Source organism: Anopheles nili, chromosome X, assembly GCF_943737925.1.
Source record: "Anopheles nili chromosome X, idAnoNiliSN_F5_01, whole genome shotgun sequence".
Taxonomy (NCBI): Eukaryota; Metazoa; Arthropoda; class Insecta; order Diptera; family Culicidae; genus Anopheles; species Anopheles nili.
The window spans coordinates 7,292,971-7,313,819 of record NC_071293.1 but is presented as its reverse complement, the minus strand read 5'-3'; the positions used below and the strand labels follow the sequence as shown (position 1 = coordinate 7,313,819).

The window sequence follows — 20,849 nt, the reverse complement described above, 5'->3', positions numbered from 1 at the left end:
ACATCCTTTTGCCTCGTATGTTTGCGTGGTTTTAAAATCTACCCATTTAAGCCTTTCTAAGCCTGCCAGAAACGCCTTCTAATATATGTCCCTAGTTTCTACGTTGCTTGTTGCCATCACTGATTTATGCACATTGCTTTCCCTGGGTTGAAGTAGTAGTTTTCGTTAAATGTCGCTGCTCCCCCGTGTGCTCCGCAAACGATTGCATGTCCTTTCGGTGTATCTTCATGCGCGCGTGTGTGAGTGTGTGCGCTCCCATCGTCTACCATCCTGGAATGTGAATAAGTAACCAAACTCCCGCACGTGGGATGCCATTTTTCGCTGACAAAAAAAGTGCGGCTCCAACTAGCCTGGACGTTACGTTCCCACGTTTTCGGTTTTTCACACAACGATATGTCATTTTCAAATAAAAAAAAAACAAACGAATCTACTCTAAAAACAGCTAAACCCTCGAGCCTCACCCCTGCCTCGCTGGTGGTGCTCGATCGCGAAAAAAGCACAACCCCCACAGCCACAACGAATTTGGAAGTATTTGTGAAAGGGGTTGGATCAGCTTCCGGCGGGAAATGTGAAACCGGTACACGTCTACGGACACTACGGCGCAGGTCGCCCGTGCCGACGCTGACTAGATTGTGCAAAGGACATTCCACGACCTTCAGCTGACCTTCACCCTTTAAACACACACGCATACAGACACACACACTGGTTCGCCCGGGGAAAGGCAACCGGTCGGTTAAGACTAATGGTCCGGTTGGACGGGTAAAATACTGATAATACAGCGCACGAGCTTCATTCGATTCCAATCGACCAAAGCATGCGCTTCCGATCGAGTGACGTCAACTCGGCCAATCCCTCACCACCGGCCGTACTGAGCGGTTCCTCATCCGGTGCATTCCGAGGCCGGCCAGCCACCGGCAACACCGGTGCTGGATGGTGGCGTGTTCCGGATTCCACAACGCACGTGCTCACCGCGTCAATGCTGTCATAGAAATCGACCCCATCCGACGAGCTGGTACCGGTCGTGCGAGCGATTGACACGGACGTGTTGGTGTGTGAGTTGGCCACCGGATGTACCAACCGGTTGACGTGGAAATCACCCGGCAGATCGTCACCCGGCAGAACGTACCGGCGTGGTTGAGGGCAATAAAGCAGACAACTTTGGCGGTCTTCCTCCGTGCTTTCGCTTTCCGACGCGAGCGTACCGGTACTGCTGCTGGTTGTCAACCCAACCACGGTCGGGAGAGTGGTCAGGATCCGCCCGGTTGATGCTGACCGGCGTTGCTGCCCACACGGACTCTCCTCCTGGCTGGCACCGCTCAGTTGCTCCCACGTTTTCAGGATGTGTGGATTGATTTTCCCCACCAATCGGCAACCGGGCGATGAACCGTCGTGTGGTTCGGCTTCCTTGAGCGACTGGAACGCCACCAGCTTCGTCCTTGGCACGATCAGTGACTCCGGCGTTGCGTTCGCTTCATCCGCAAGCTCCACATCAGCGGAATCCTCATCGTCCTCATCGTCAGGATCGTCCATCAGCAGCAGTGGGTGTTTGTACGCCAGCTCATCAATCTGCCGCTGGTGTTCTTCATGCTGCTGATGTTGCCGTTGAGGGCTGACGTGAAATATTGGTGGAGGTATCGAGCACTGCTGCTGTTGCTGCTGAGTGGCACGATTCTTCGCTGCCAGGTATTCACCGATCAGATCGTGCGTTGGTTGACACAGGGCGGATGTGGAGCTGGCCTGTCGGACGGTGGTCGTGGTTCCGGTTCGTATCGTCACGCTTCCGGTGGAGGTTTGGGATCTTACACGCACACCACCGACCGCCCGCACCGTGTCCGGGGTGGCGGACGCAATGTCGGGCAGGGGAGGCGGTGGTGAGGTGATACTTCCAACAACGGGATGATGAGGCACGTCCAGCGGCATGAGGGTCGGTTTTGCTACTCGGAATGTGTTGCTTCTTCGAGCCGCCTGCATCGGGGTTGGGTTGGAGATTAGATGAACGATAGAGAAGAGAGAACGAACAGAGAGAGAGATAAAGAGAGAGAGAGAGAAGAGAAAAGACAGAATGAATGTACAGTGGCAATGGTATGGTTGTAATATATGATAAGTGAAGTTTTAAATCGCTTTGTTAACCTGCTCTTACAGAGAACTAAACGATGGGAGTATGCAGTAGTAATAGTGCCGTGATTGCGCTTCTAAACATGATTTTTTGGCGGTTATACCCTTACAGACCTGTACAGAGTGTCTATGGTCCCCAACCCGCAAGAGCGAAATTATAAAAAAAACGTGATATAAAATAAGTAAAAAGCAGTGTAATAAGCACAACCTCGTCAAGTGCGTCAGTAGAGCGTGCACAAGCTAAGTAGGAAGAGAGAATAGAGTCCTGGGTGTGCAGGTGTTGCGCACCATTTTAGGTTAGCTTTTGTGCGGGAAAATCAACGCCCAACAGCACGTGAAGCTCAGGAACTCAGGAACTAAAACCTCCACCCGAGGACTACAGCGTCCACTACGAGTCGCTACAACCAAGCAGTAGGTAGTTGGGAAGGATGCGATATTTGCAGATGAAACACGACCGTTTGGAGGAAGCAAGCGCGTGCTGCTAGCTAATGTACATGCACCATACAATATACAGCCAAGGTGAGTTGGTGAGCTAGGAAGGAACGCGTTAGTAGTGATTTCGTGCGCTTCGCCACAGCAAAGGTTGTCCAACGTCCAGAGGAAACGGCCTACAAAGCACCGAGAGCACCCGAGCGATGGAGCGCCTGATTTGTGTCCGCTTTTTCGAGCAGGTTCCGAAGAAACGTCGGAACCCGGTAGTTGGCGTTTATCGGTGCTGGATTGTCTCTCCCGGCTGGCCTCTAGGTTACGAGTTTTAGCGATACTGCAACAGGAACGACGAAGGGAGCCATGGTAAGGATTGGGCGCTATGGAACGTTTCTGTTCTCGGTAAGATTATTGCTGACAGTTTTCTGCACACATTCTGCCTAAGAAGCTACTTTCTTCGAAGGGTTGGCACATCTGAAGGTACTCAAGGTTGTATGAAGGATAAAAGGTGTGGCGTTATCACGAGGGGTTGGAAAGGATCACACGGAGCAATCTGAGCACAGATATACCACCTACGACTGAAAGGGATCGATGCCGTATTTGGAGCAACAGGTGTTGTCTTGTGACAACAACGCATAAACGGAAAAAAACTGATACACAAAATTAAAAAAGTATTTATCGAACAACAAAACAAAACAAAAAAGTAAAATAAAGTAAAATGATCAAATTTAAAAGAATGAAACAAATATTGAAAAAGAAAATGCAGCAAGGCACGAAAGTCAAGGAAAGATACACGTAGGATTGGAAATAGTTCACGGTAGATGAGTCACGAGTGGCATGGAAAAATTTTGAGAGTATCTTCGGTAAAAAGAATTCGATATGAGTTACACTAATTGATCTACATTCACAGTACGAAATGCGTGTGATTTACAAAACGATGGAAAACCAAATGAAATGAAAGAAAATAATAAATAAAAACAAATAACTCGCCCATGTACGAAAGATTAAAACTCATGTGAACAGAATGAGCGAATTAAGGGGACAAAACTAGATGCACACGTACACGCGCAGCCACACAAGCATGCACAATGGCCGTGTCACTCAAACTAACGCTAGTACACCTGCTGACAAGTGATCGAGTCAGAGGGCTGATTTTGAAGTAACGTTGGTTCGGTGCTAGCAGAGTTTCTGAAATATATGGGTTCTATCTACGTTCTACTGCTTTGTACCTTGCTAAAGTGGCACAAATTGAACAAGTTCCTTAAAATCTGTGTCCAATCGTCCATTAATGCATGGCAGTGTTCTTGCATAGTGCCATTTTTTTATGGTATACCCTAATTCGTGTTTGTTTTACTTCCTAAATAAGGCGTGTGATTTGATGTGAGCTAACAACTTGTCCATATCTCTACCAACTTGTCAATATCCCCATCAACATCTTCTAACGACTATTTTTGAGCGGAAATGTTCAATCGACGTGCATGATCGTGTCTTTAACTAATTTACACTGACACCGACTAGACGGTAGTACAAAATTCTGTGCAACTCTACTTGCATCCTGTCTTGTTCATAAATACTGCCTACTTTTAGCACGTTTGAAACCAGAGAGAGAGCAAAAGTGAAGGGACTGACATGTACGCACTACACACTACCAAAAACGGGGATGAATGGGTAAATAATATGAAATGGCTTTAAGCTTTTCGATTGCATATTCTGGAATGGGTATTAGAAACGTGGATCGAATATGTCGTGGAATGAAAGGTCCAGATCCCTGTACAGGTCGGGCACTGACGATGTGCTACATGAGTGATCGAGTGATGGGAAAAAGTGAAAGTACTGTGAGGATGGACGTAAATACACACACACAAACACACGAACAAAATAGTTCTATTCCTACATGATGACACTACCCAAGGAGCTGAAAGTGAACCAAGCGCAGCAAAATGTGATGAAAATGCTCTACAAACTACGGATACCTCCTGAAGTATACATGACGGTGAGGGTAGAGCAGATAGCATGCAATGAGAGTGCGTTAAGTTAACAGAGAATGGTTGAGGATGAAGAAAAGTAGGGAGGAAAATTCATTTGAGAAAAGGAAAAACGAAAACAAAACTCCAATTGCGCGAGTATGCAGTTGCAAACTGTACATAAATGTAATATACCGCGTGAACTCTACTTAGGTTATGATGCACGCCAATTCAGTGACAAATGTATAAGATCGGGAAGAAATAGATAGATATCTATATAGACAAACAAGAGGGGGAGTGTGGAGATATAGAGAAAGAGAGAGAGAGAGGGTGGATGTAAAGTAAAACCAAAATAAATAACTAAACGCAAAAAAAAACAGGACTTACGAAACGAGAAGAAACAGGTAGGTACCACGCACTAGAGTAGCAGTAGTGGTGGTTGTGGTAGTAGCACGAGTAGTAGTTGGTAGTAGTAGGTGGTAGTGGTAGTAGTAATGGTAGTAGAAGTGGAGGCATTGACGGACTGTTCCGGGCTGATGGACCACGGGTGCTCACGACGTGCCTCCTTGCCTCGTACCGCTGGGTTTTGTGTGCTGTCCGGAAGTTTGCCGGATCCATCCACGATGTGGCCATCATCAATGAAGGCTGCCTTTGGTAAGGTCTTAGAGCAGCTTGGTACGTGCCTATTGATGTCTCCGGTGAGTATCCTTTATCCCCGTCCTTAGAGTGTTTGACACGACGGTGTGTTGATCCGTTATCCAGGCAATTTTGTGTCGTAGCTTTTAGCGGCCGTAGTTAGCTGCTGCTGCGCTATCGAGCAACAGGAGATAGATCTTGTTTCACGTGTACCATATCCTAACTGTGCAGGAACAGCAGAAGTGTGCTGCCTACCATCGTCTCCTCACTTTCATTGGCTCATTTTATCTTATCTGAATCCTTTTTTACGTACAAAACTTAGTCGAAATAGTGTGTGGGCGCGACACCCAACTCGTTCATCTCCCTTGTTGCATTGTATCGAACCAATTTGCTTTGACTATTGTGTCAACCGTGACGAAAGAGAGAGAGCCTTTCCCTGAGCACAGACGGGGTATAGGAGTCAACACCTGCAGGGCTCAATAACATGCGCTTAATGACAATTTTCCCCCCCATTTTGCCTCCCCAGAACCGAGCAGTGTACACAGAGATCCTTGCAAGAGATCTTGCGAACATGCACACACACACATAACCACGCAAAGAACACACAAGATTATGGATTTCAGCGGAGAACAGCAACATGGGTTAACAAATCGGTCGTATAAGTAATACAACGAATATGTTGGCAAACACACACACACACAAAGGGCTAGTGTAACAATGTAACGTGCAAAGAAAGAGAAAGAGAGAGAGAGATAGTTTAATCGCAGAACGTGAGATTTTCCTCAAATAACTCCTTCCGGCCGTTCCTTTCGCTGTTCGCTTTTCCATCTTTTGGATATCGCCAAAACATCGGCCTTTGTTGAGGTGTTATCCAGCACGGGCGGGCACAAACAGACAAACACACACACAAAACACACTCACACTCGAACGCACACACAACACACAGATTTGCAAGGGAACAAAAAAAACAACAACTAAAAATTAAGGACAAAAAAGGAAAACCCAACCCCCCCACGAGGGCCATCCTGCTGATCGGTTTTGTGGGGCTTTTTATGAGCCACATCCGTAATAACAACCAAACGAAAAAAAATCTAACCAGTAGTAAAAGCGAAGCGTTCTGCTTCTAAACTCTGTATTATTCACATAGCCATTTGCAGGCGGAATTCAGCCGATGAAAAAATTAACATTATTTAAGGGAGAAAAAAAAACTCACGCTTCAACTGTAAGAAGCGATAATTAAATATGAAAACGGATATGTTCCATTTGGCTTTTGTTTTCGAGATGCAGTACGCAAAGAGAGAGAGAGAAAGAGAGAGAGAAGCCGAGAGAAAGTGATAGAAAGCTCGTCCTTTCGGCGCTACGGCCACTCTTGCAGTCTGCCGAAACAACGTGAAAAGCAACCTATGCGCGGGGTCCCGTTTGCCTGAAGGGACATGCGCTGCAACATACCGTGTGTATGATGGGCCAGGGGTAGAGGGGGGTGGGGGGGGGGTAGAGTAGGTGGCCAAATGTCAAAAAGCATCTGCACAACTTGAACTTAAACAATTGTAAGGTTAAGCTTCAAATAAGGTGTAACGCAACCCTGGCGAGCGAAGCGACCGAAGAGTGAAGACAGACGGGCCACAGGCGCCCCCCGATGCTGGAGCATTTCCATCCCCCCACGCGCTCGCCCCCCTCCCCGGAAAGGTAGGAGTCCTGGCGGGAGTCCTGACAGGAGTCCAAAAAAGGGTGAAGAGTAAGGCCAAGAGAAAGAGAAAAAGACAGTGAGCGAAAGGGTTCCGTAGTAATGGGGGTTCGCAGGGTGACAGATGGATCCCTCCTTTCATCCCCCCCCCCGTTCTCGGCCATCTCCCCCACTGACGCAACTACACCCTCTGCAGCAGGGTGCCATCAGTTGGCGCAACCCTTTTAACTAAGGGACGGGGAAGATGGCGTGTTGCCGATGATGGTGGTGATGGTAGTGATGGTGGTTTGGTGGTTGGTGGTGGTGGTGATGGTGGTTGTATTGGTGCCGCTGCCGACCGCGCACGTCTTACATCTTCAGCCAGTTCCAGAAGGACGTGCCCCGGTTGCGTACCTTGACGTTACTTCCGGTACTGCTGGGTGTGTTGCTCCCATTTCCGGTCGACTGTGTGGACACCTCGTCCTGTGGACCCCCATTGGAGCCAAGGGAAGCGTTCGATGCGTGCCGCAACACACCCCCTCCTCCTCCTCCTCCTCCCCCGGTCGGGGTCATCTTCCGCTCGGTGCCACCCGTCGGTGTGACACCACCGAGCCCACTCAGCTCCTTCTTCGAGCCGGATTTGCTAAGCTGACCGCTCGACGCCCCGGGCGACACCTGCGCCGACTGCAACCGGGACAGGGAATCACAGTTCTTCACCTTGCTGGTGAGGGAATCGCGCTTGGCGCGTGGCAACGGCGAGGAGCAAACGGCAGCACCACCATAACCAACCGGTGGCGGAACCGGTGGTGGTGGCAACAGGGCGGAACCCTTCACCGCCGGGGTTGTCGTCGTCGTCGTCGTTGGGCCCTTCCCGGCCGAGATGGGTATCGAGGATGAGCGCAGCTTTTCGAACGACGGCGTGTCCTTGCTCGTCCGCCAGCTTTGAGCCGAATCTGGCCGGTACAAGCTGCCACTGCTGGTGCTCGATTCACGCGTCTGCTTTCCGGTTCCGGTTGGCTGGGAATGAGCCACCGCACCCGGTTGCTGCTGCTGGTGACCGAACGAACTCGAATCGGTTGATTTCACGTACAGACTGCCGGTGCTTTTGGTTAGGCTACGGTTCGAGGGTGGCCCGGAAGATCCGCTACCCCCGAGTGGCCGCTGTGCCGGGTTCGTCGGTGTGGTTGGGGTAGGTGTGGCGGAGAAGTTCCGCCCGGTCGGTGGCTTAGGAGCCGCCGATCCTTTCGTACCCGGAAGCGGTATTTTGGACGGTCGCCGACGGGGCGTTTCGGGAGCTTGCTGTTGCTGGTGAAGTTGCTGCAACCGACCGCCACCTATGCTGTCCCGTTCGGTTTGATCCTGTGCCGATTCCGTGCTGCTGCTGTGCTGTTGCTGCTGTGCGATGTCATCCATCGCGACCGGTGTCATCGCTTTCATCGAAGGTGTGGACACCTGCGAGGATTGCAAGCGCATCGCAAGCTGCTGGCTGTTCGTGGTGCCAGCTGCATTTGAGGAGCTTTCTGAGCGCAACGCCAGCAGCTGATGGTGGTGGTGATGGTGATGGTGGTGGTGGTGGTGGGGATGCGCGTGTGGTAACATCAGTGCCGTCGGTGGTGGTGGTGAAGCCGTACCGGACACACGTTCCGGGCTACCGGTGGCTGATGGTGGCGACGATTTGCTTGTCGATTTCGATTCGATCACGCGCAGTTGCGCCTTCGTGCCCTCGAGTTCGATCGATTTTTCCTTCAGCTGGAAGGGAAGGTTGCACGGAAGGATGTTAGTGAATGCAACAGGCTTTAAAGAGCGGGTGGGGACGATGGGCGTGCTTACCTGAAACCGGAGGTCGTCGAGGTCTTCTTTCGATTTTTCGAACTTCTCGCTGAGGAAAAGGCGCGACCGTGTGGCTTGGTCCAACCGTTGCTGTAGTAGCTGTTGAAAATGAAGCAAATAAGGTGTTGCATTAGTCGCACGATTACCTTTACAATTATCGCTGGGTCTCTCTATAAAACGAAGGTAATTAACTCTATCTGATTTTATCAAAAAGTGCATTTTTACTTCGTTTGAATCCCTCCAGGTTCATCACTTTGCACAGGCACATGTTTTTTCTTTTCTGTATTTTCCAGGGACTTCCAAACCGTTACGAAATTTCACGTTGGTGGACTCCATTCGATCGCGATAATCGACTTGTCACGACGACGTGGATGGGACCTTCCTACGGTCTTCTGTTCCCGCACTTTAATGTCCGAATGACGCCATCGTGCATTAACGGGCCCACCTTTAAAAGGAAAGTGATCCCGTCCCCGAGCCGCAACGCACATTGGAAATTATAAAACCACCTACACCCTCGCTCGTAGGGCGGCCATTGCACACGCGCATGCTTTAATGGGCACCATTTGGGAGAAAACTAACGCACGATCCTAACCCCTACGGTCCGTTTGGAGCTGTGGATGTGAAGCGAAGACCGCAGATAGCGAAGACTGCAGCACCAGCAAATGGGCGATGAAATTAAGCTCCACTCCGATGAAAATGTAAAACGAGCTGCCCTTTTCCGATCGCTCGAGCCCTATCGTTGGGTGTCGTGAGGGCCACTTTCTTTTTACTTCTAGATAATTTTTAATAACGATTAATAACGATCCCCTTTCTCTCTTTTGGGGAGGGGGTGAGCGATTTTTGGAAGAATTTCGATCGACCAACGCATCCCGCTGGGGCGCAGAGTCTTGTGGAGGTCTAAGGGCTTGGTAGATGTACTGTCATGTTGGAAATGGTCACTTCCGGTCAGAGCTGAACACGAGATGTTATGTTCGAGATGGTTGATCGGTGATGCCTTCCAACTGTTGGAAAAGCCGTTGATGGTGCGCTCTTTTTCTCTCTCTCTCTCTCTCGCTCTGAGTAAAACCGATTGGTTCATGTCACTTACGCAAAACAGCTCGGATCTAGCGTGTCAGACATCTTGGAGGTACTGGCGGAGATGTAACAATGGACTAGTCTTTCCAAGTCCACACCTTCACGTGACCGGAGAAAGGGAGCGCCATTATACGCACTGGACGTTGAGAAAATACTTCAAAGTACAGCTCACCGATAGACCGGGGGGGATCCGTAACCAAAAGCCCAACGAAAGACTTAGCGAATGGTCCGTCCTGTTAAACAAGCGATCGTACCATTTTACGGCGTACTACGGAGTCCAACCCAACCACGGAGGCAGAGTTGCAGAAGCTGGAGCTTGTGGGGTTTTTTTTGTGTTCGTCAATTTATTGACCCTCGTAATCTGCCATCCTTTCAAACAGACCTTCGGCCACTTCTTACTACCTCTGCTAAGGTGTATCTAGCGAGATCCATTGCGTTAGGTGGAGATCTCAAAGCTTGCTCTCAGGTCGATGCCAAATAAGGCGCTGACTGTGTGTTTTTTTTGTGTCTGTCTGATGTTCTTCTCCACCGCTCGGCCTAGTTACGACACACAACCGCGAGGCGGCCAACCCGTGATAGTAAACGCACCGCAAGAGCAGCAGACAAAACAACCCAAATGCAGCACCGAGCAGAGGAACGCACACAGTCAGTTAGTTACAAACTAAAAACTGATTAACTGCTCCGTTAATCGCACCAGAAGAACCGGTGCGCAAGCCACATGGAACGGTAATCATCCCAAGATGGAGCGGATGGGTTTCTTCTCGCTGGCCCGCTTTACAACATACAGCTGCCTGTTCCAATTCCTTCAATTTCTTCCCCGGCCTGAGCATTGTCGAACGTTTTTTTTTTGAACATTGTTTTCGTGCGTTCTATGAGCCACGGGCAGATGGCTGAGCGGAGAAGCCCGTTTGGGTTCGCATGATTGGGTACATTATTGGGGCAATTGGTCGACACCAAACGGAACGACTGGCAAGCTCCAGTTTTTGAGGTTATCAGTGATAGCCGCACTTTAGCGCCCACCATATGCAGGTGTTTTAAAACATTCTGTTCAAATGCACGATGAAAAGTGTTGTACACCATTAGACTTTAGATTTTTTTTCCACCATTAGACACAACTGCGGTGACACTGGAGGGCATTATTTCATCAACTACAAGCCACTTGTGGCGTAATAATAGTTAAATGTGGCGATAAAACACCTCATAAAAAAAGTCAACCCACTAAACGGAGCGTTAAAGGCGCGAGATGTAAAAGGGTAAAGAAATGCGAGAAGAAAGAAAAAAAAACCGCACACGCTATTTAAAGCCATTCTTCAGCGGGAATATAGCTGCAAGCCCCGCTAGAGCGGTTTATTCCCCCCCACCAACAACACGTCGTCAGCCATCGTGGGGCGGCAATCATATCATATCGTGAAAAAGAAAGATCTCATCTTCTCCATTTGGTAGCCGACGCCCGGCAATTAATCAGTTTTCGTTTCTTCCCAAATTGTGGCGTTAAAGTTTCTCCCCATTCGAGTTCCGGCAGCTTTATCCAGCGTCTATCCCGGCGAGAGCAAGCAAGAAAGAGAGTGAAGGAGACATTGCGGGCCCCGAAATAGCACGAAGATCATTTTCAATTCGTTCCCGCACGATGTACCAAACCGCTCTCGGGTGACGGCCCGATGAGGGGGGGGCATTAAATTAGATTGACTAATGTGGGGGGGCTTCGCTGTTGATTGGAAGCGCAAGTGGCAACAAAATGGCGCAAAGATGCGTGTTAATACGGCAGCTCCCGGGGGCTCCCGAGTGGACCTAACCTCAACAATGAGACTGCGTGTGGGACATATGTGAGTGGGACCGAGGGGGCTGAGGGGGGGTATGGCACACCTTAGGAATGCCTTTTTTCATTTTTTGTAATGCCTTTTTTTTCGCTCCTTCACGTGCCCTTCCCTCACTCGTCGCCCACTTCGCCCAGACGGCCGGATGCGTGTGCCGGGGTCACGTGGGTATAACGCCCTAATATGAGAAGGGAGGGGTGATTTTCACAATGCACAATTTAACAACCCCCTTCCCCATAGGTCCTCTTGCAAGTTCGTTTCGGGGAGGCCGACGACGCAGCATGCGATAAAAGGTAATGTGACGTGCTTTGGGTGCGACTATGGAGAGAAGTTGATCAAAAAAAAAAAAATTAAATAAAACAGATAGAACGATGTAGTCCACTGAAATATACGTTCGATTGGGTGGGTCCAGTCATTAACCAACTGCAGACAGGTGAGGTCTCTCTCTCTCTCTCTCTCTCTCCCCCGTACACACTACATCTCTCCAGGGGGTTGAGATGAGCACAAATGCCGTGAAATGAACATGCAATTTCCGACCACGCTATAAAAAGCGGAGCACCCGCTAAATGGGACAATCGAAGGCTGGGCTAACTGTCAGCTACGATAACCGTAACAATGAAGGTCGTTGACCATTAAATAGAATATTAATGCCAGTTGGCAGCAATGGGAAGGAACAAGCCGAACAAAATGGCTTCATTTGGGAAATGGAAAAATAAACAACCACGACGAGGTATGCGCACCGGAGGCGAGTTTCCAGTGCGAGCAGTGGGGCATCAATTAAGAAACTGTCAAACCAGCTTGATGAAGCGTCATTAGAACTCGAAGTGATTGCTACTGTAAGCTATCTCACCCCCTGTGTAGTGAAGCTCACCAGCAGTGGTGGTGGTTTTTTTGAACGTCCAGCGCTAATTTGCATGAACCCAAAAACCAATCTCACAGCACATCCGATTGCCGAACACGGCACCATAGAGCCGACGTTAAAACGGTTAACTAACCAAATCGAATAATGAACGATACCCCAACCTCCTCCAAATGTTGGCCAACGCAACGAAAGCTGCTCCCTTCTTAATAGGCTCAAGCATGACACTCCTCTTGCCGTGTCGTGTGCCCTGGGGAGAGGGAGTACTCAAATACTCCCTGGACACATAGGTTTGGGGCTTGACCGGCCACACCTGCGATGATCAACCCCTGCTGTGTGCGATCAAACGCGCCAAATGCTTCGGACACAAAAGCGGATCGAGCGCGCAATGATTGGCAAACCCTAATCGCGGACAAAGAACCCATCAAGCAACACAATACGCACACTCCCACCCAGCCACACACACACACACACGCTCGCAGGCGGCCGGTGTATGGGTGAAAATGATTCCAAAATAGGGGTTGCTAACCTGCGCACGGTGTAACGAGTGGCTTCCGCGGGTTTGCGCGCAAGGTACGAAAATTGGGGCCGCGCTTGCGTGCCCCTCCCCTCCCCTTTCCGCCCCGTGTTTTCCACTTTTCCAAACCCGACGCGCCATCCGTCGCGGCTCGCTGCGAACCGATGAGCAAACGGAACGGGGCCGCACAGTTGGCCTCCTAGCGGTATTGCACGTACGCAACATCCCCTGTGGAAGGGGGGGGAGGCAAGGAAATGCACCACCCGAACCGGGGGGCGGTACACACACACACGCGGGTGGGGGGCAAAAAAGGTAAAGAACAAAATTATACGTGAAATAAATTATACCACGAAGTGCGCACCGAAAAAACGCCACCTCGAGTTCACGCATGGGTTGCGAGAGACATAGTTAGAAGCGAGGAACACGGAACAGCTCGATCAACCCATCCAACGGACCTCGACCGACGTGAGGTGACCTCCACCGGTACCGGTAGCTTAGATAGTGAACCTGCGTTTGACTGACAACGCGGAAGCAACGCAAAAGCTCGTGCACAGGTGAGCGGCTAGAACAGAGCCCTACCTGGTTTTGTACCGTCACCGTCAACAGATGGCGCTGCAGCTCCAGGATGTTCGTCTCGAGCAGGATGGCGGCGAACTTCTTCGAGTCGAGCGAGCGCACCTTCTGCAACCGGGGCATTCCCAGCATCCCATCCAACCGACCGAGTGCGGCCTGTTCCGTCGTCGTCCGGTCCGTCGCACCGTCTGGTGAACCGTCCGGCGTTCCCAGTTCGCCCTCTGTCACCGCCTCATCGTCTTGTGGGGATTTACGGTAGCGCGGGCTCGACTTAAGTAGATGCGGTGATGTTTGCTGCTGCTGATGCGCCTGTACCGGCGGCTGACGGAGCTTAATTGACTCGGGTGAACTGTTGGGAACAAACGTGCAGAATGAGCGTTACATTAGCGTTACGGGACGTTCCGCGGCTGCTACCACCGAACAGAACCTACCTAGGCGCACTTCTATTTACAGTTTGCAGATGGAGATCATTAAGTTTACTACTCAGCTCAAGCTTCTGACTGTTGGCCACCGTGAGCTGCTTCTGCAGGTCGCGCATCGTCAGCGTGAGCAGCTCGAGCTCGTCCTGCATCTTCGCCGTCTGGATGCGGCTTGCGATCGTTTCCGCCTCGTACTCGGACAGCTTATCCAGCAGCCGGTCGCGCTCCTTGCGCAGGATTTGTACACTGTGGTCTTTGCCGTCGGCAAGCGCGACGCTTCCCGACCGACCACTCTGCTGTTGCTGACCCGCCTGCTGACCCGGTTGGTGCTGCTGCTGCTGATGATGATGTTCCTCAGCCAGCAGCGCTCGCTGGAAGTTTTTACCGGCGGTGGTACCCGCTGACACGACGACGGTGGCACCGGACGTGCCATGGGGAGCCACCGAAGCCGTGGCCGGGTTGCTGTGGTGGATGATGATGTTACCACCGGTACCGGCCGCCGGATGGTGATGGTGATGCAGGGTTCCGCCGGTGGCGGGCGTAGGAATTGGTACCGCCACCGCCGAATGGTGATGAACCGGTGGCGCATGGTTATTAATTGCTAAATTGGTTCCCCTAGTTTTCTCCCGCTCCAGGTGCTGCTCGACCTCCTCCCGGAGTCGGCTGCTTTTCCGGTGTATCACATCGAGCAGGTTCCAGAGTTCCCCGCCGGTTTCCGCCGCCAGTCGGTTGGCCGTCGTGGACAGGATGAGCGTGCCCTGGGGGTGGAGAAGGAAAAACCGCACCAAAATGTTAGCGAGCTTGCGCCGACGGTGCCGGATCCTAACCTAACTTACCTGTACGGCACCGCTCGTCGAGGACGCCGCACTGTGCGTCTCCTTCGAGGAGGACGTTTCGGTTGAGAAGCCCGAATCTTGTATCACACTACCGTTGTTGCCTTCACCGCTCTTTGGTTCCTTCTTACCGCTATGGGAGTTGCTTCGGCTGCGGATCAGCGAGGACGACGAGTGCTGCTGATGCGGGTTGCTGCCACTACTGCTGCCGCTGCTACCGTGCTGCTGCGTGTGGTGATGATGATGGGGATGATGGTTTAGCTCGGTCGCGTTGGCGTTCGAGGATGATGTCGAGGAGGCAACGGACGGGCTCGCCGTGGCTGGGTTACCATTCGCGGTGGTCGTTCCGATTGCGACCACTGACGTGCCGTTCGCACCACCGCTAACACCCGCGATCGTACCCGTGGAGGATCCGGTGGGTCCGGTACTGCCACCTGATATACTGCCACCAACATCGACGCAACCCACGCTAGCGCCGCCACTTGGATCTTTTTGCGTTAGTTTGCGCCGGATCCGTATTCCCGGTTCCCACTCGCGGCTGTGGAATGAGACAACCGAAATGGAGGGTGGTTAGCCGGGTTCGCGGTGGAAGCAAAACCCTAACCCAACTTTCTGGGGGTGCTGATGCTTACCGACTCCCGAGGGATGAGGACGATGGTATGCCGGTGAGGGTGCTGTTCGCCGCTGAGGAAGCCATCTTTGATTTAAGATCGGGAAAGGTTTCAATAACCAGATCGCGGAACTCCAGCAGAGCGGCGACTTCATTCTGCAAATCCTGCAACCGAATGAAAGTGCAATTAGTGTGAGGTTAGAACATTTTCTTTGGCGAGGTTTTATTACTGTTTTATACTGGAGCACAGTGTCTTGGGCCATTATGTATTAATCGGTTATTTGGTGGAACTATTCTATGGCCTAAATCAATGCAAAAATCGACAGTTTGCTTTCGATAGCGAATAAATGGCAAACTAGATGACTTTAACTCAGGGTATGACATTTCAAATGTCATGCGATTATTTATTTACATAACATTGATTTAACGGGTAGAATAAACATGGTTGGGTATTTTTACTTTCCCGGACAAACAGGTGATGCATAACACCATGAATAGAAAACAGAACAACTAATCCAAAAAAACACAATTCTCTCTTTCACTAGCGTAGTCAAGAAACAAATGGGAAGCGAGTTTAAGATGAAAATGACCTCAAAATCGTACTTTCCAATGAGTGCGTTTCCGGCATCTGGGGAATCTTAACAGACAATCCGCCTAGAGTGCCGCCCTATCGCAGCTTTTATTGGCAATTATTGCCCATAAATAGTTACCTCTGACCTGCTGCTGCAGCCAAAGCCACAAAGCCTCCGTTCGGCCGTGGGTCGAGAGGAAAATAGCTCAGATAGGAGGGTAATAAAATGCGAAAAAAAATCCCCAATTGCAGGCCGCCGGAATTTTGATCCGTTCTCTCGCCATGATTGATTGGTGTTCATCAAGCGGTGTACCTGCGACGCCACAGCTGCCGTTCCCAGAGGTGGCGACGACCCGACGGAAACGGAAGGCTTTTCATTTTGAGCCATCGCCATATGGAACCGCAGACACTCGAGCCAGGCAGACGTTCCCGGTGGGAAGAGAATTCGGGGTTTGGTCGATTTCGGGGAGAGTGCGCCCATTTTTGGGGGGGGTTTTTCCTAAAATTGGACGAAAGCGCGAGGCGTCCGATACCGCTCCCATCATTAGCGGACGCGCCTAAAAACTGCCGCGGGAGAAAGTCCCAACCCGACGCGTTCTCTGCCAATAGCGCATCCGACGTTGGGACCATCATTTCGCTCGGATCCACACGACGCGGTGTGGCTTTAAATTTAATGTTAAGCTAATTTGAGAAGGTACCAGCGGCTTCGCCACCTCCATTAGCCCGTCACGGACAAGCAGGGGAAGGAAACTTTGGGTTCTCCCAACGTCGGAATGGCGCTGTTAATCGCGTTTCGGCTAATGGCGGAGAAGCCAAACCACTGGTAGCGAGTGCATTGGAAGCCTCGCAAGGATCGGCTGGACGCAGCTACCGTACTGGGGAGCCACAAACGTGCCTGCAGGGTTGGTAACACAATACCACTTCAAGAACCTCACCACAGGGTTCTCGTCTAGCCACACAATGCAGGTGTGGGGCCGGTAGTGGACAAACGTTTGGTCACCGCATGAGCGATGCACCCTGAGAGCTAAGAAGGATTAGCAGACCCCGTAGTTGCATCACCATCCTCGTCGTCGTGTCGGTGCAATGTGCAACCAATCGATGGCGGGTGCACTGACGAGATGAGCCTGGTTTTGGACGAAGAGAAACACGGTACATTTAAGCTCGCCTTTCGCTTCCAAGCGGCACCATGATATGTTTCCATGTAAGGCAAACATACACTCCCTATCCGTGGGTTCTTGCCGTGCAAAAGGTGACAAGGTCTCCAGCGGCATCGTTACAAGTTTGCAAGCCCCTCAAGATGGCGCGTCAATTCCACACAAAAATCCACGATGATTTCACTGTAGGCTTAGGGTAAGAAAATCACGAACTGAGGAGGTGAATAATTTATTTTACTCAATTTTACCTCAGTCCCTAAACCGCGCATTACAACACTCTTTAGAATGTACATTCGTACCTATCCGTCTAGTGACGTTATCGCGTCAAAGTCCAGGTGACAGTTCAATGGTAAATAAATAATTATTTCGGGTCAGCAAAAATAGTCACGTAGCATGAATACGTCTTTCACCCGTACGCTTTAGACGTTCCAGTCATGTCCATGTAGGTCGGAATCTCAGAGCAACGAGTCTATCTTATCTTTACTTGTATATATATTGCATCCAGTTAGATAAACCTGAAATCTTCTGAAGCCGATAGCAAAAGGCTCAAATGCACCAGAAAAGGCAATCTGATAGCTAAGACAAAACAACATATAGCTGCAGCTTTTACGAGCATCGGAAATCAGGCCAGCCACTCAGCAATATGGCGCGAATTCCAAAGTTCGCAACCGATAAGATATACATCAAACAAAAGCTGCAACAAAACGCCGTTCTCACGGTGTCGCTAGAAAGGCGAACGTGCGGGAAGTGATTATCGGTAGTTTATTCAAATAACATGTTGGGTGGAAAAGGTGTGACTAATAAACGCATTCCAAGCGTGGTGTTGATATGATTTTATCACCAAACACGTGAGTTTAAATGCCATAGGAAAAATTGATACATCAGGAAATGAACTCTTAAAAACTGTCCATCAAATTGCTTTTCTGGATCGTTAGCTTTTCCGCAATATTACTTCAATAGTGAATGATGATTTGAGGAATATTTAAAAAGAACATCAAGTAAAGCAAATGCCCTAAACATGGAAAGGGCATCACACAACTTACCTGTAGTGACTTTGTTTGATCGGTGACGTGATGGTAGTGGTACGTCTCGGCAGCTGGAGTCCTCAATGGCACATACTCCATACCAGGTCGCGGAACAGGTGAGCACAGGTCACTCTAGGAAAAACACACAAGAGAAAAAGCAGGTTCGTTAGTCAGCGTCGTTCGTGGGTTCCCAAACTTTGGGAAAATAAAAATAGAAAGCACAAACAAAACCGCCCATCGTGTGGAGTAGCATGTTACTATGGATTTCCTTGTTTGCTCCGTCTACACCAGAGGGCGCTGCTTAATTGGGGATCAAACTGCCCCCATCAGGAAGGTCGCGATCGATCGCATGGAGTGGATTTGATTCACCTCACCCATCGATCGATCGCGATAAAGAGCCACTAGGCTTTTGGTGTTACCGCAACCGAATGATATAACTCGCCTCAGTTCGCCGATGGTTATTATTTTGGCAAGATAACACACCACGCCGCTCGAATGTGTGCGGATGTTTGCTTTTCCATCACGCTGGCGCGGTTTCATAAACGTTCATGGGGGCGCTTCTTGCGTGCCCACGCCTGGGGGTTGCTTTTCACTTTTGCGTGTGCGATTCGGGGGTGCCGAGAGCCGAAAAAAAATAGAGTAACTCCCGCTTCGTAACGCATTGCTCGTCACCTTTTTCCACCCTTCGATTGGCGTTACGGCGCAATGTCATTCCACGAGACTGACGTGACACACGGCGCACAAGCGAACGAGAGCATAACCACCGAAACCAATCGCACTAGGGCTGCACCAGCAGTACTAGGGCAGGCGCTCGTCGTGCTTGAGGTAGTGGGAATGGTGCAAATCGCTTTTGTCACATCCGATCGGTGACGGTGACTTTCGCCGATGCGGTTACGTTGGCGTTTGCTTTCACGTACACACCAGCGCTGCGGTAGCAAAAGCGCAACCAATAGGAACGTGATTGTTTTTCCTTTTTTTCTCTCCTGTACTTGTTTTTTTTTTCGACTTCACTTCTAAGTTGCCGGATAACGCCGGAGACCATGGATAGGGAGAAATTAAACCGAGCAGGGACAAGGGAATTGTACAAATCCGAGCCCAAGCGACAGCACCGGTGTAAGATCTCATTAAATTATTGAACAAGAGCGCCCCCTTTTAGACGGAGGAATTGGGGCTGGCTAATCTGGTCGCGGTCGCGGATTTCGCAGACCGAGACCGAGAAGGGGGAAATACCGTGCGGGGGGAATCGTGACCGCGAGGGAACCCGAAGGAAATCGGAAAATTGTCCATCGACAACCGATTGACAGCCGTCGGAAAATCCTCGAAGGGAACGCGCGCGCTGCGTGTTTTTTAACGGTGTGGAAATGGGCCGGGAACAATGTGGGGACGTTCGGTGGTTGGAGGCTCAAGGGAAAAGAAAGGTCGAGCACATGCGGGAAAATGTGTTAAATGCATTTAAAATCCCTTTCCGTAGGTGGGGAACTGCAATCGATGAAACAAAGAACGGCGGGCGTTACAGTGGCTCTCAAACATTTACTCGCTGGCGTGGTTTTTTGCAATTAACGAACGATGGGTGGATAGTTAAACTAATTGAGGAGTTTTCCAAGGAAACCAATCAACTCAAGAACGAAGGTTTTGTGAGAGTGGGCTTTAAAAAACAAAAAAAAACAAAAAAAATCGCAATACACCACCCAAATCACCAATCAATCTCTAGGCCACGGATCTACGGTCCGTGAGCGTGTGCCATAACGCAACCACCGCAGCCAGCGGCAAGATAATAATTAATGTTTGATTTTCGATTTTTCCACAACCCAAGCCCTTGAAGGCAAAAGGGCGCACCCCACTCACCACCACCACCACCACCACCCAGTGGCCTCTAAGAGGAGCCCCACGAGATGGTTCGGTAACTTTCGCCGCCGGCTTCTTTGTGCGCGCTCAAACCTCGAAGGCTGCCCGCACCGTTCTACCCCATTCCCTAACGGACGCGGTGCCCTTTGTCACCGACTCGACAGCAGCAAGCCTGAAGCTTGATTAACTCTGCCGGCATAACCCTGCGGATGCGAGATTTCGTCCTCGCGTAATAAGCGACCAGAGCCAGCCCGCCGCCGGTGTCGTGACACTAATAATGATTCCATTTTCCTATTTTCCGACCGGCCACTAATCACGGGCCGTACTCCGTGACCGTCGTGGGTATCGTGTCATCATCGGCAAAAGTCACACCACCGTGAAGGTCTTTCGATGGGGCGTTACGGTGCGTTACGTGGGGCGTTATTTGCGTGTTGATTTGCCACAAAAATCATTTGTTTTTTGTGATTGTTGATTGTTCTAAAAGCGATGCTTTATATTTCTTTCATGATTATAGCATACTTGAAAAAACAGAAAAGAGGAGTTTTCCATCATCGAAAAGGTCTTGCTAAGAAAAACGGGGTTTTCCACGCATAAAATTCATCGTACATTCAATTGTAATTAATCTCTAAAACCTCGCGATCTCCGAAAAGAAGCTACAAAAACCACAGCTCGTATCGTTAAAAAAATCAATCACACGCATTTTCTTCACATTTGCTATTTATTGATCTCAGTCACCTTCACCTTTTCCCCGAAAATGCGCAATGCTTGCGGCAAAGTCAAGCATAAATTGTTTTGTCGATAACGGCCGGAAGCGCCGAAGGCTCGAAAACCGGCTGACAAATGGACGCGACAGAAACAGGACGCACTTTGACGGGTGAACTGATTTTTTTTCTTTTCGCTATCCTCCATCGCTAACCGACT

The 20,849-nt window shown here is 50.2% G+C and overlaps 1 protein-coding gene across 1 annotated transcript in view; it reads right to left on the bottom strand.

Moving 5' to 3' along the window:
- Nucleotides 1-789: 789 nt before the first annotated feature.
- LOC128728600 (uncharacterized) overlaps nucleotides 790-20,849 on the bottom strand; it is a 71,957-nt gene continuing 51,897 nt past the window's right edge. The window contains exons 4-12 of the mRNA XM_053822228.1: nucleotides 18,102-18,215; nucleotides 15,356-15,498; nucleotides 14,727-15,261; nucleotides 13,903-14,648; nucleotides 13,478-13,820; nucleotides 8,635-8,733; nucleotides 8,342-8,553; nucleotides 7,219-8,290; nucleotides 790-1,965 (exon numbers count right to left, since the gene is read on the bottom strand). Coding sequence (XP_053678203.1) covers nucleotides 790-1,965; nucleotides 7,219-8,290; nucleotides 8,342-8,553; nucleotides 8,635-8,733; nucleotides 13,478-13,820; nucleotides 13,903-14,648; nucleotides 14,727-15,261; nucleotides 15,356-15,498; nucleotides 18,102-18,215 — 4,440 coding nt within the window. The remainder of the gene's footprint in view (nucleotides 1,966-7,218; nucleotides 8,291-8,341; nucleotides 8,554-8,634; nucleotides 8,734-13,477; nucleotides 13,821-13,902; nucleotides 14,649-14,726; nucleotides 15,262-15,355; nucleotides 15,499-18,101; nucleotides 18,216-20,849) is intronic.